The following is a 13,432-nucleotide window of genomic DNA, read 5'->3' as shown; positions in this document are numbered from 1 at the left end:
TCGACATAACTGGGCATAAATACAGCCTGTGGGCTTTGTGTACCTCCAAACAAAAAAGAGCCGAAAACAGTCACGTGACCGCTCGCCGTAGTTCAAGATGGAGACTGAGCGATTCGGTAGCTTCACTGTTAGCTAGCTAGCTGTTTACAATAACCACGATATGGCAAAGACGACGGACTCCCGGGCGTTTTAACGCTAACAGCAAGAGTTGTGACCCAACCTGAGATGTGTATTTGGCAGCTTTGGACCACGGTGACGTAAACAGTCGTTTGTAAACACAGACCACCTGAAGAATATTCAAGATAAGAGGCAGCCAGGGGAGAAAACTGTCAATGATCATCACCACAAACTCATTTTGAGAGAGAGAGAGAGAGAGAGAGGGGATCGATATGGCGCTGAGAGAGTTAAAAGTTTGTCTCCTGGGGGTAAGTCATCATTGATTTGTATCTGAACACGTATGTTTGTAGTCTCGAGTCTGTAGCTGAGCCACACCATCCTCCATCTGACCACAGCACACTGCTGCACACATCTGTTTACATGAGTTAAATGTGTCGATACCTGTCATCAGGCTGCTGACAACACATACATGTTATTTCAAATACACCTGCTGTCATTATTGTGCTTGGGGCAACATGTATGCATGTCTAAACTCCATATAACAACAGCATGAACAGTATATTTTCTCTGCCAGCATCCTATGAACACAATCCTGAAGTGACATCCTCTCCATCATCTACTGAAAAGATTAAAATCCAGCTGAAACAGTCGATTAATCTTTTAGCTGACCGATACAAAATTAATCAGCAACAATACTGATAATCGATTAATTGTTTAAGTCTATTTTAAGGTAAAAATGCCAAACATTTCTTGTTCCAGCTGTTCAAATCTTAGGATTTGCAGATTTGTATCATTTAAGGCATTTAAAGTTGTCATCTTAGGCCACTTTTCCCCATTTCTGACATTTTACAAACTAAAACTATTCATCAAACATTTGCAGATAATGATGGCATGGGACGATGTGAAAATTTCATATCACAATCCCAATAATCATCAAAATATTCTTGAAACTTTCAAATGAAAGCTAAACTCACACTAACACATACTGGAATCCCTTTAACCTCACATTTTTTTGTAAGAATCTTAAATAAGTCATCATAAATCATAATAAAGGATACATTATATTGATATGATGAACTTGTTTCTGTGGGGGAGCCATGATGATAGGCTTAGGCAATAGTAAAATTAATCAGAAAACCAATATAGGACTGTACGTCAGCAAGCTAGACATGTGAAGATGGTCACTTTATTCACGATTATCCCAAAAATGAAGTTTCACCAAGGTTAACTTACGTTGAGTTTTAATATTTGCGATCTGCCATAACATCTTCCACTATCCCATCCCTACTTGCAGCCCTAATTCTTATGTAACTCTCCCAAATAAAATGACTGCAGTCACTATTTTCATGTATTCGTCACAGGAACAATATTCATCCTTGTCTAGACTGCTTATAAAAACAGCAAAAGCTATAATTTAGCAGACCAATGTCCAACTAATACGTCCCTGCAGTATCATTCTCACTTCTTCATCTGCTAATACATTAAAAATACATGTAAGCTGAACTCTGTTAGTCACGTTTTAACTATCACAAAGTAACAGGCCCAAACAGGAAGGAAGATGATACCACGAAAAAGCAGTAGTCTCCGGGCATATCGCCAGAGAATATGTTTTTACAGTTGTGTGAATATACTTCTAGGAATTGTTTCTGGCCGTGTTTAGAAAGCATCCTCTCCGTTTTGTCTCTGCAGGACACTGGTGTTGGGAAGTCGAGTATTGTTTGGAGATTTGTGGAGGACAGCTTTGACCCAAACATCAACCCAACAATTGGGTAAGTTCCGGCTGTCGCCCACGGTAGAATAATGTTTATGACCTGTTTCAGTGGTTTGTGTCTACATCCTCATGCAGTCCGGTAGTTTCTGTCAATCACTTGATGAGGTAATTCATTCCAGTTAGAGCTGATAGATTTATTTTTTTTTAATTCAGCAACAATTTGGATAATTAATTAATTCTTTAAATCACTTTTCAAGCAAAAGTTCTCTGGTTTTAGCTTCTCACATGTGATGAGTTGCTACTTTTTCTTTGTCTGTTGTGATGATAAACTGAATATCTTTGGGATTTGGACTGTTAGTTTAACAAAACATTTGAATACATCATGTTGGGCTTTGGGGAATTGCATCACAGAATTCTTTCACTGTGACTAAACTCTGACAGTTAGGGATGGGACGATATAAGATTTCATCACAACATCTCAAGATGATTTTATATGTTTCTGAACCATTTAAAGAATTTTAAGCCATATTTAGATGATTATTCGGACAATATATTGATTTGATAATTGTGACATAACATTTTCATATCGTCCCATGCCTGACACTCTATAGACCAATCAATGAATTGATTAATTCAGAAGATAATGGACAGGTTAGTCAGAATAGCAACAGTTCTTAGCTGTCATTTCTTACTAATTAGAGCTGTGGGTCAACACAAATAAACAATTTTTCAGACAATACTTTGTGACTTGTGAGATGAATCTGTCATCATGTTCGACGATGTGATCAGTATTAGATTATGGTCAGTTCTAGGGCCCGATCAATACATATCAGCATCGCCAATATTATTAACCAATGTTAGCTTATCCCAGATGGATCTGTGCCAGTATGTCGACCAATAAAAACAAGAAATTGCATGTCTGAAGTAAATCACAAACAGCTTTGCTATTACACTGAAAGATGTATTTCTCAACGGTGATTTATCTGCAGATTATTGGCAGGTGTGCACAAAGTCAGGGTCCTTTTTGTGATCCAAACCAGATGTTGATATGGCCTCAAAAATATAGTATTGTTCAGAATCTAATTGATACAATTTAAATTACGTCTTTTTAAATGTTTTACACTTTTTGTTGACTGAAGCTGGCAATGTGAGAAATCTTAAAACTACTAATGACTTAAATGAAGATGTGTGTTTTTCTCGCTGTATGAGTTGAGATAAAAACGGTAAGCTTTAGTTTCAGTTCTATTATTCGTCTATCTTTTGTAATGTAACTCAGTTTATTAATCATGAAACCGTTTCTCTTCACCAGGGCATCCTTCATGACTAAAACAGTGCAATACCAGAACGAGCTGCACAAGTTCCTGATCTGGGACACGGCAGGACAGGAGCGGGTCAGTAACATCCGCTGACGGTTTGGCCTCAGCTTTAATTTTTTGAATAGATTCATGTGTGTTTTTTGCTCTGCACAGACAAACTGCAACAGCACAGAGCATCAGTTTCACTTTGCGTATTTAAAAATCATCTAAATCCTCACGTGTGGCCGTTAAGGAAGTGAGAGAGCTCCCCACACGTGCATGTACCACTCCCTGAAAGAGCCTGGGGTGAAAGTGAAGAGTGCAGTTTTTCCTTACTCCTGATAGGGGGCAATATTGACCTTCTCTAGGTAGAGTTATACCCCCTCACAATAACCTTCTTTTAGTGATCTTTTTGTAGGACTCCCCTTTTCCATAGTGTAAATGACGTGTGCGGTGTAACAGATTTACATTCTTTAGATCGGTGAGTGGCGTCTGTTTAGTTTGGTAGAAACATCAGCACGTCCGTCACGATTTGTCCCTTCAGTCACCTCTAATCTCTGTCCTGCCTCTCACTTCTTCTTCCTCATTGCATTCATGCACTTTGAGACGCAGATAAAGGAGTGTCATTGCTTTCCTTTTGTCTTATTTTATGTTGCATACGTGTCTCAAATGTTTTGTTTGTTGATTTCCATCACGTCCTGAGGCCACTTCTGATGCAATCCACACTCCTGTGTGGTCAGAGAGAATACTTGCAATTCCCAAACACCCACACAAAGTTTAAGACTGAAACTAATGCAGATGATATGCGATAAAAGAAACCGGATTCAGTGTTTGCATTTAGGCATTTGTAGCGTAAGGAACTACTCTCTCTTTTGACTCACACCCTGCATCCTGCATTTCTCCGCATTAGCTTTCCACATCGCTTCCCTTTTTCTGCCCTTCTCTTTTCCACGAGCACAATCCCCTGTTGTCGTAGTGTCTCATCCCTGCTGCTGTCCTCTCCAGAGAGGTGAGATAAGATGCTGCCGGTCTTTTATCCTCCTCACCCTCGGGGGCCATGGCTTCTTCACTGCCTTGAGTGGACATCAATGCAGCCCCGTTTAAGATAAGATTGAGAGGATGAAACCCAAGCTGTCACGGCCCACCGGCGTGTGCTGCTACTGTGTCTTATCTGAGAGTCGCTGCAACTCCACATGTCCTATTTTTTTCCCTTTGTGTTTCTTTCTGTGAAATATTTCTTTTCATTTCTTCTCTTGGCAACAATCTATTTTTCTTTTGTATTCTTTTCCATTTTCTCCACCTTTTCACATCCCAAAAATCCACGTTTTCACTCCCATGTGGTCTCTCACTTTCCCGAGAGGTTCACATATTTGCAGGAAAAAGTAACAACATTCCTCTGGTAGGTTTTGAATGTGTCTGTGTTTTCATACAAAGCTGCTGTGGTATTTTGAAGCCCTTTCATGGCTTGTTTTCTAACTTGTGCGAAGCTTTGGCCGCTCAAAATCTGTTGAGTTGAGAAAGGGGAACACAAAGCCCGCCAATGCACATGGAAGGAGCGAGTATAGTGAAAAGGAAAGCTGTGTGATTTCCACAATCCATATCTCGGGACCAGATGAGGCCTTACGTCTGAGCCCAGCTGTCAACAGCCCATTGAGGCCTCCCCGTTTGACTGTTCCCTCTCAAAACAAGCAAGAGGAACCTTGCATCCAAAAGGAAAAGGAGGGTTCCTTTCATTATGCACCTAGCTTGTGGTTTCAGCAATTAATCTGCACTCGCAGGGCATCACTGGGGCTGTTTTCTGGGCTGCTGTGTGGCCAGACGTCTGGCCTCGCTGTGATTACTCTTTGGGTTAAGGCAGAGATAGACCACACAGGACTGGTGGTGGTGCGGCCGAACACTAGCCAATGAAACAGACAGCACTCTCCTCAGTGCCTCTGCCAAATATCCCAAGTTGGATTCCCGTTGGCGGACTCGGGGCCAGTAACAACTATAATTATGTGGAATGTGTGCTTTCCTGAGGTAACAGTGTCACTCCAAGATGGATAGTTTATTCCATCGTATTGTAAAGGAAAATAAAATTGGCGGGAAGGCGGGGTCATTCCAAGTGAAGGTCGTTTTCAGACACGGGTTGTTTCTTTTAAAATAAATATCATTAGTTAATACGTGACACATGGTTTCATGAGGCTGCTAAAAGGCCCGGCCCAGTGTGTATTGAAAGAGGGCATAAAAAGAGGCAGAGGTTTGAAGAGGGAAAATAACCCGTTCTTAACTTTCATATCTTTAGATTTACTGTAGGTTTGCTTTCCAAACAAGAGGCTATTGCTCATATTTCAACTGAACGGAGATCAAGAACTAATAGTTTGGTGAGTTAAATTGATTCATAATCCACTTTTTAGCGCTCTGCACAGTTTGTCAACAAGTTGATTTAATTTTGCTCTCAGTAATAATAGTCGGTTAAACTTATTATGATACGCATTATTATTATTATCATCTTATTAATGCATAGATTTAAATGACATATTTTGACATATTTAGAGCTGAAGTGTTGCATCTTCTTTGTCAGTTTTGTTGTATAAAATACGAGCATCAGTTACTAATCTTAGTAAAGCCGATTAGCTTTTGCATCTAAGATGTAATGTACGCAGTATTTTTCAGACAATGTTTCACCCATAGGGAAATTAGTTGGGAGGATCATTCATAATTTTTAGCATATTAGCAGTGGTTTCCTGGAGAAGCTATGCAAATATTTGGTCACAAGCCTTAGTATTGGAGAAGTAAAACCAAAAAAAAACCCTGATGATGGCGCTAAGGGGAACATAAATATCTGAACCAAATTTAAAGAAAATCCATTCAGTGGTTGTTGAGAAAACGTTAACCCTGTGGTCGCTCCAGAGTATCACAAAAGTTTGTGTTGTCCTCTGAGCACAGTAAATCTATGATAATAATAACTTTATCTGTATAGCACTTTTCTATGTTTACAAAGTGCTTTAAATGGAAAAAAAGCAGCAACAACACTATAACAGACCAACAAACATGATATGCAATTAAGAACAGATCAAAGGTTTGAATACAAATGTGTGCTGAACAATTTTAAAATAGGAATAAAAGCATGCATCAGCAGCGATTCACATAAAAGTCTTTTTTGTAGAGATTTGAAAGATGAAACTGATTTTGCTATCCTAATTTCCTCACACAGGCTATATGTTACACATGTCTTGGCATCTTCACACAATAGCCACTGAGATATTTCAGTAATGCCACTAACATGGCTGAAAACAATGTGTTTTAAAACACCAGCATTGTGACAGCGGGCTAATTGTTGAAGCCAGGTTTTCAGTGAGCATTGGAAAGTATTTTACCAGAAAAATACCAGAACCTGGCAAAAAGAAGAACCCCCAGCCTCCCAGTCAGCTCTCTCAGATTTAGAAATGCACATGTTGTTTTGATTAAGCAGGACTTTGAGATCTGTTGGGTGAAGATCAAATGTATAGTCTTCCATAAATATCATAACGCTAACAGCCTTTGACACATTCTGCTCATCTTTCTCTTAATGGCTACCACATGTGTGAGGTACTGGTGGAAAGACTTGCCATACTTCCATTTTAAATAAAGCCACTTGGCTTATAGGTTCATAACACTGGGCCTTTGGTTTAGTAAAATGGTGTCTTTTTTTTGCTCATTTTAAACTCTGTCTGTTTGTTACAGTCTGTATTATTGAGCCTAATGAAGCTCACAGTGATGTAACCACTGTGGTCTGTGAGCCTGTGTAACAGATTAGCTTTAGTCTGTGTAAAGCCGAGACACCGTTTCTTGATCTTCATTTGGTGTGAAAATGCATAATTGTACGATTATACAGCAATGATATTTTTAGTCCTCTTTTCATCTCCAAACATGAGAAATTGGAGGGAAATCAAGGTAAACAGTCTTCAAAGATGAGCCGGGATTTATTGTCTCTGAAGAAGACCGTTTAAATTCTTGGTCTTTACTTTGATCATCATGTTCTGTTTCGCAGGGTTTCAAAGCTGTATGCAGACTTAATGATGCCAATATATCATACATTCTAGTTTAGGCTGAGGTGAAGGTCATTCAGAGGCCTCCTCCCTGCCCAACAGTGTCCTGTACTCTTCATCGCTTACCTCCTCTGTCTTCCCACAGTTTCGTGCTCTAGCACCAATGTACTACAGAGGTTCAGCTGCGGCCATCATCGTTTATGATATCACTAAAGAGGTATTTACTTTTTCTCCTAATCTAACTCTTGGATATAAAGCAAATTACACAAAATGTGGCACTAAACCTTTGAACTTGCATTGGAGGTATGAGCTTGTCTGCAGTATAGCATGTCGTTCCCCCTTCATCATCAGGAATCCTTCCAAACACTGAAGAACTGGGTGAAGGAGCTGCGCCAGCATGGTCCTCCGAACATCGTGGTCGCCATCGCTGGCAACAAATGTGACCTGTCAGACGCCAGGTGAACCTGAAGTGGAGATAATACTGCATGTATCATGATGAACAATGCTGATGTTGATAATGGGATTTCAGATGTCTGGTGTAGACGGATAGAAAAAGTTCCTGTAAGGTAATATTATGACCTTTTAGCATCGGAAAGATATCTGATGTTTGGCTTGGAAAAATAATTGTAATTTATTGTGTGAAGAGCTTAAGTGCATTCAGCTCAGTGAGGAGGAATATTGGCTCTCACGCTGATTACATTTCTAGCAGCAAAGCTGTGGATTAAATAGTCCTTCATATTGACATAACTGAGGAGTAGCTAAAGATATATTGTTGTTATTCTGTACAAAATTGAAAAATCTGCCAGACGGGGATACAATTTACACTTTGGGTAACAAAATCGTCCATAAAATTGTGAAATCGTCCTCATAAAAGCTGCAGAACTGCATGTGATAGTTATCAGTTAACGCGTGAAATTGTAGAATCTGTTTGCATAGTGCGACATCATAATAATTTTGACATACCTTCTTGTATTTACAGGGAAGTGCCAGAGAAGGATGCCAAGGACTACGCTGACTCCATCCATGCCATCTTCGTAGAAACCAGTGCCAAGAATGCCATTAACATCAACGAGGTGTTTATAGAGATAAGTGAGTGTGTTTCTTGAGCTTTCATTGCATTCATTTGCCTTTACACCCTCAGGTCCCCATTAAGATGTGGCAAATTAAGCATTGTGCAGCATTAAGATGTTATTCTTGTCTCCCTTCGTGCTTAAAAGCAGGCAGACTGTGTTGCCTGTTAGACGTACAGTTTCCAAATATTTCAGGAGTGTTATTAGTTTCTGTGTTTGGATCAGACCTCTGACAGCAATGAGCTCGTTCAGAATAAGTTATAGATAATGTCCGTGGGAGTAAAGCAGAATCCATTTAATCAGGACGTCTTGACACTTAAGTTCGAGATAAATTTGCAGAGAGGAAGCAGCCGATTCAGTTCTTAATGGCCACTGAAAGGCTGGAGAGAAAGAGAGATGTAGTGTGTTCATACAGGTACAGAGATGAAGCGTACACACGTCTTTTGGCAAACTAAAAACTTGAATCACATCCAATGTGATGTATTGTATCATTTTATCATGTTAGTAGGACACAGGTGGTTTTCCCATTCCTTACTAATAGTCTCCAGTATGTACAGTAATATATCCTCATAGTATATTCTCATCTTTATAGGAGTTTTTCACTTATTATACAAGAAGTCAACATACTTTACTGTAATAAAAATTTAACTTTAAAGTGCAAGTGTTAATTGAAGCTCACAAAATGTTTGTCATAATATTTATTAGTTGTATCTTTCACAGTTCTGTTGCCACAGTTCGCCATTTACTACATTTTCTGTTTTTTGTTTTTTACATGTGACAAAGGCAACAACACACTCAAAAAGTGTTTTTTAAAGGTAATGAAATGAAAGCTGACTTCTGGTAACCTGTGTGTGTCCTTAAAGGTAAGCGCATCCCCGTTGTAGACGCAGCAGGAGCGACTTCAGGAAAAGGTTTCAAACTGGGACGGCAGGCCTCAGAGTCTCGCAGGACGTGCTGCTGATGATGCCGGTGACTGTCCCCACATGACCCGTGACCTGACCTTTGCTCACCCTCTGTGTCCCCGGCCTGCTTCAGCGTACAGACACCACAACAACACCCCTCTATCACTGATACCGGGCTGCAGCGTCGCCAAACTGATGGCCGTAGCAAATCGTTTTCTACAACAGCAAATCATCATATCGTCTTAGAATTGCTGACAGGAGTAATACTTCACGTTTACTGAGCTTTGACAGAAATGCCTGCATGAATACATTGATGTGTAAGTGAAGAACCCTTATTCATATCATTTACTGGCTTCTATTATGGACATCAACCTCTGTTTGGTGTATTATAGCCAGAGGTTTATCAGAGGAACTGAACAGCTACAGATTCATGGATTCAGAAGTCGTTTGTACTTGTAAAAAAATGCACAAATCTATTATCTTTCAACCAAAACATGGACTGAAAATGGTTAAATGTCACCAAATTTATTTTGATAGTACTTAAGTTATTGCCTTTTGTTTGTTCGGGAGATCTCTCCCCAAACATTATCACTTTATATGAAGGATCCATTTATACTGTCAATGTGTGCAATCACTAATTTATCATAAGATTTTCATGAAGGAAATTATGGTAGTCATCGGTATCAATCGCTCATTCTCTGCATTTTCAGTTTTTGCTTTTTGGAAGGATATTTGGAAAGTCGGTGATTCACCGTCTAGCCTGAAGGACTGTGCTCACTAAATTTACATTTTATTGTGTGATTGCTGTTTTCATCCAGATGTTTTTTGAGCCAAGACGCTAAGTGGGTGTTTTGATGTCAATTACAATCACACGGTAAAACATGCAGAAATGAAAGGTGTGTGGGAGCCTACTTCCTTTTACGTCAATCACGATTTACATCAATTCCAAAAAACATTTTAGGAAATGCTTATTCTTGTTCTTGCCAAGGGTGAGATGAGGATAGCGATACCATTTGAACTAGCAGCCGATTTCACTAATTAACATGTTATATCTTTGCTGTTTTGCAGAAAAAATGAAAATTCAGTCATTATATACTAAAGTTGGAGCCTCGCAGCAAAAACAGCATTTTTAACTAAAGTAAACGGGGACTTGTTTTGAAACCCAAGGCCCCAAGATTGAAAGCTGATTTGAAAAGATCGACCTCACGCACCTTCTTCAAACTGGGTGCGTGCTACCACTTTTAGCTAGCAGCTACAGTGAAGATTTCCACTTTAAAAATTGTCTTTTAAAAATCAATTTGGGATCGTAGAGCTTCTGAAGACTTAGATTTACGCCGGACAAGCTGTAAGGTGCCATTTACCCACCTACTTAAGTTGTTGAGGAGAATGCTGCAACGCTGTTTTGCTCCAGAAATGTTTTGTCGACTTTGAAACTTGACACCTGACTTTCTGTCAGCATGGGAGTGAGTAGATAATGACTGAATTTTCATTTATGGGTGACCTTATCCTCCAAGTATACAGTATAGCCCAAAACAAACTATTCCTTTAATCGTCAACCTGGTTTGTAGGGATATTTTAAACGTCGCATCCCCCTGAGAGTGATAAACTGTTGTAAAGTCTCGTCTCTGTGATGAGAACAACTGTACAGTCCACATCTCCCAATGATGGTGCCTGAGTCTTCGAGTTTATTTATAATATGGTAAATCTCCCAGCTGCTCCCATGTTCTACACGGGTCCACTTGTAATTACTGAGAAGGTATTAGCTGAATCCTGAATATAAAGTTGCCAGCAGTGCACGCAGTGAACTGCCAGTTCTCTCACGTTATTACTTTAGCTTTATAATTCTCTAATCTTCTGTGCTGCTACTTTATGGAGGGGAGGCTGATATTTGTGAGGTCTTGCCAAATTCTTTAATTGTCCCATAAACATTTTTTTCCTCTTTCCTTTTCTTTTCACATAATCAGCACTGGCTCGCACATGCAATGTTGTTTTACTACCTGGCCTGCGATGAGAACAACTAGATCTGGAAACTAGACGTCGTTCGGCGTAAGCTCAGATTTTGGAGCGTATGATTTTCCCGTTCAAAGGTGCAGAATCAGACGTGGCACTGTGTCGACACGCTGACCCCTTGATGAACCGTAGTCTCCATTCTGCTCTGAATTACTGTATGTGCTTTGCTCCAAGGTCTGCTTTCTGATTTTCCTTTCTCCCAACTTTTTTTTTTTGCTTCGTTCCTCTAAATTCCAGGCACTTGCTGTAGGTCCAGCTTTCATTTTGTTTCAAACAAATATGGCGCAGTATACCACAGCCCTCTATACCACAGCTTTTCACTGTGCTCTATCTTCCTTCGACATTCATGAAAGTCCTTACTGCTCTGTGATCGCTGCGTCACAGTGGTTTTATTTGCCTCATATATCGGCCTAATTGAATTTCAGGAGCAGTTGACTCATGAGCCCCACAGATTTATTAATTCTGTGTGATTTCATGCTTGTCTGTATCTCTTGAGTCCTTTTAGCCCCAAAACTTTCTTTGCAAAGTTGCCAAACTCAAAAAAAACACATGTGGGCTGAATTAGATAAATTTGAACCGTGTGCTTTTCTGTCACTTTATTTACCTTTAAGCATCTGAAATGTATCTGTTTTTGATGAGTTGTGTGCTAAGCAGTGCTGCCTATTTCTTCAGGATGTTTTCTTGAGAGTGCAATAAGTGTTAATATGACAAAGGTAAAATGTGACCAAATCTGAGGAAGCAGTTACAGAGTGACGGTAGAGCGCACACACTCGTACAAAACTGTGATCTCATTCCCTCCCGTCTCCAGCAGATGATGGTTTGTATCGACCTCGTTTCATGCTGATTTGATGACAGTTCTGCTCATGTGTATTTGATCAAATAAGCAGTCGGATACAGCGAACTGAATCCCGTAAAAACCAGAGTGGCACTCTAGGTCAAAACTTAAACTCGCGATGGATTTTGATTCAGGCTGCTCTTTTTGAAAACGCTAACTCTAGCTCGTATTTAACACGGCTTCAGCAATTATATCAAAAAGGGACTCACTGATACTCTGAAAGCTGCACTTTTACCTTTTGTATTAATTGGCCCTTATTACTAACTAACACACTGTCTGCAGTCCGTTATTAACCCTGTGAAATAACATCCTTGTAAAGGTACCAGACGTCTTAATGTCCCTTCTTGATGTTATTTCAGGTTTTGAAATGTTTGCTCGGCTCTTATCGCGGCGAAGAACGTGGTGCCAAATAATGTCAACGCCATTTAACTACACCACGCATAATTAACCATTTTTATTGTCAGTGTAATATGGTGATTTAAAGTGCTAATCACATAAATGCTTAAAAAAAATATTTGAAGTTTGATGATGACACATGTTGTTGTTTTTTCCTCATTTGAAAACAGTTGGCATGGATAGAAATTGTATGCCAGGTTTGCATTGAAAAATATCAATAGTCTTGGGCTGGCCCTGGGAATGTGATTAATCTATATTATGTATATTTTTCAGTGTAGATATATACCATCAAATTGCACACAAATCAATATCTATATTCTATTCTAAGCCAGTTGTGTTACCGCAATAGACTTGTACACCATTTGCAGTAATTCCATCAGCATTGTAGTTACCATATTTAGCTTTTTACTATGTTTCATATTGATTGTAACAAAATGCCTGAAAACACTTGTTTGCAGTGTATTTCCAAATGTGTAAAAAAGGGAATTGTCAATTTGTTTACTAATAAAAGATTGACAAAAATATATATTTTCCCCTCCTGTGGTGTGTGTGTGAGAGAGAGAGAACGAGTGAGTGTGTACATTCTCATGCAGTCTCTTCGTGTAAAGTTTCTCACTCCCTTGTGTCCCAGAAGAGACGTCTGCATTAATGTGTTCCTTGGGGGATAAAGTGACAATGTTGTTAGTGATTGGTTGTGTTGTTCAGTTGGCAGCCAGCCGCCTGGCTATATATACAAATATGACACTTGAGATGCGTGTTTGACTGGCAGAGGTCTTTTCACTGCACTCTGAGTAGTGCTGAGGAGGCAGAACACTTATTCGACAACCTTCCTATCCGGTGCTAAACCTAAAGTAGGTCTACAGCTAAAATTATCCGGTGGGGGAACAGTTTGTGAATTTTTGTCCTTGCAAAGCACGTCTAACAACTATGTAGTTAGTGGAAAACATGATCGAAATGACTGTAAGTTATTACACCTGTAATCAATAAAGGTGCAGTATGTAAGAATGCTATAATACATGTATTTGTGACATTTGGTCTAGTACCCAAAAGTCATGAATACATTTATTTTTGTTTAAGTTTTCTTTG

At 39.5% G+C, this 13,432-nt stretch overlaps 1 protein-coding gene across 1 annotated transcript; it reads left to right on the top strand.

The window, feature by feature from the left end:
• The first annotated feature begins 337 nt into the window (after nucleotides 1–337).
• rab22a (RAB22A, member RAS oncogene family) lies at nucleotides 338–12,872 on the top strand. The gene is made up of 7 exons (XM_084349228.1): nucleotides 338–425; nucleotides 1,807–1,886; nucleotides 3,138–3,219; nucleotides 7,279–7,350; nucleotides 7,485–7,591; nucleotides 8,113–8,222; nucleotides 9,067–12,872. Exons 1-7 carry the CDS (start codon nucleotides 390–392, stop codon nucleotides 9,162–9,164), a joined length of 585 nt encoding a protein of 194 aa, XP_084205354.1. The 5' UTR covers nucleotides 338–389; the 3' UTR covers nucleotides 9,165–12,872.
• Nucleotides 12,873–13,432: the final 560 nt, after the last annotated feature.

This window comes from Pagrus pagrus (assembly GCF_965226575.1).
Source record: "Pagrus pagrus genome assembly, chromosome: 3".
Classification (NCBI taxonomy): domain Eukaryota; kingdom Metazoa; phylum Chordata; class Actinopteri; order Spariformes; family Sparidae; genus Pagrus; species Pagrus pagrus.
The sequence above is the reverse complement of the archived record's forward strand: the minus strand, read 5'-3'. Positions and strand labels throughout refer to the sequence as shown.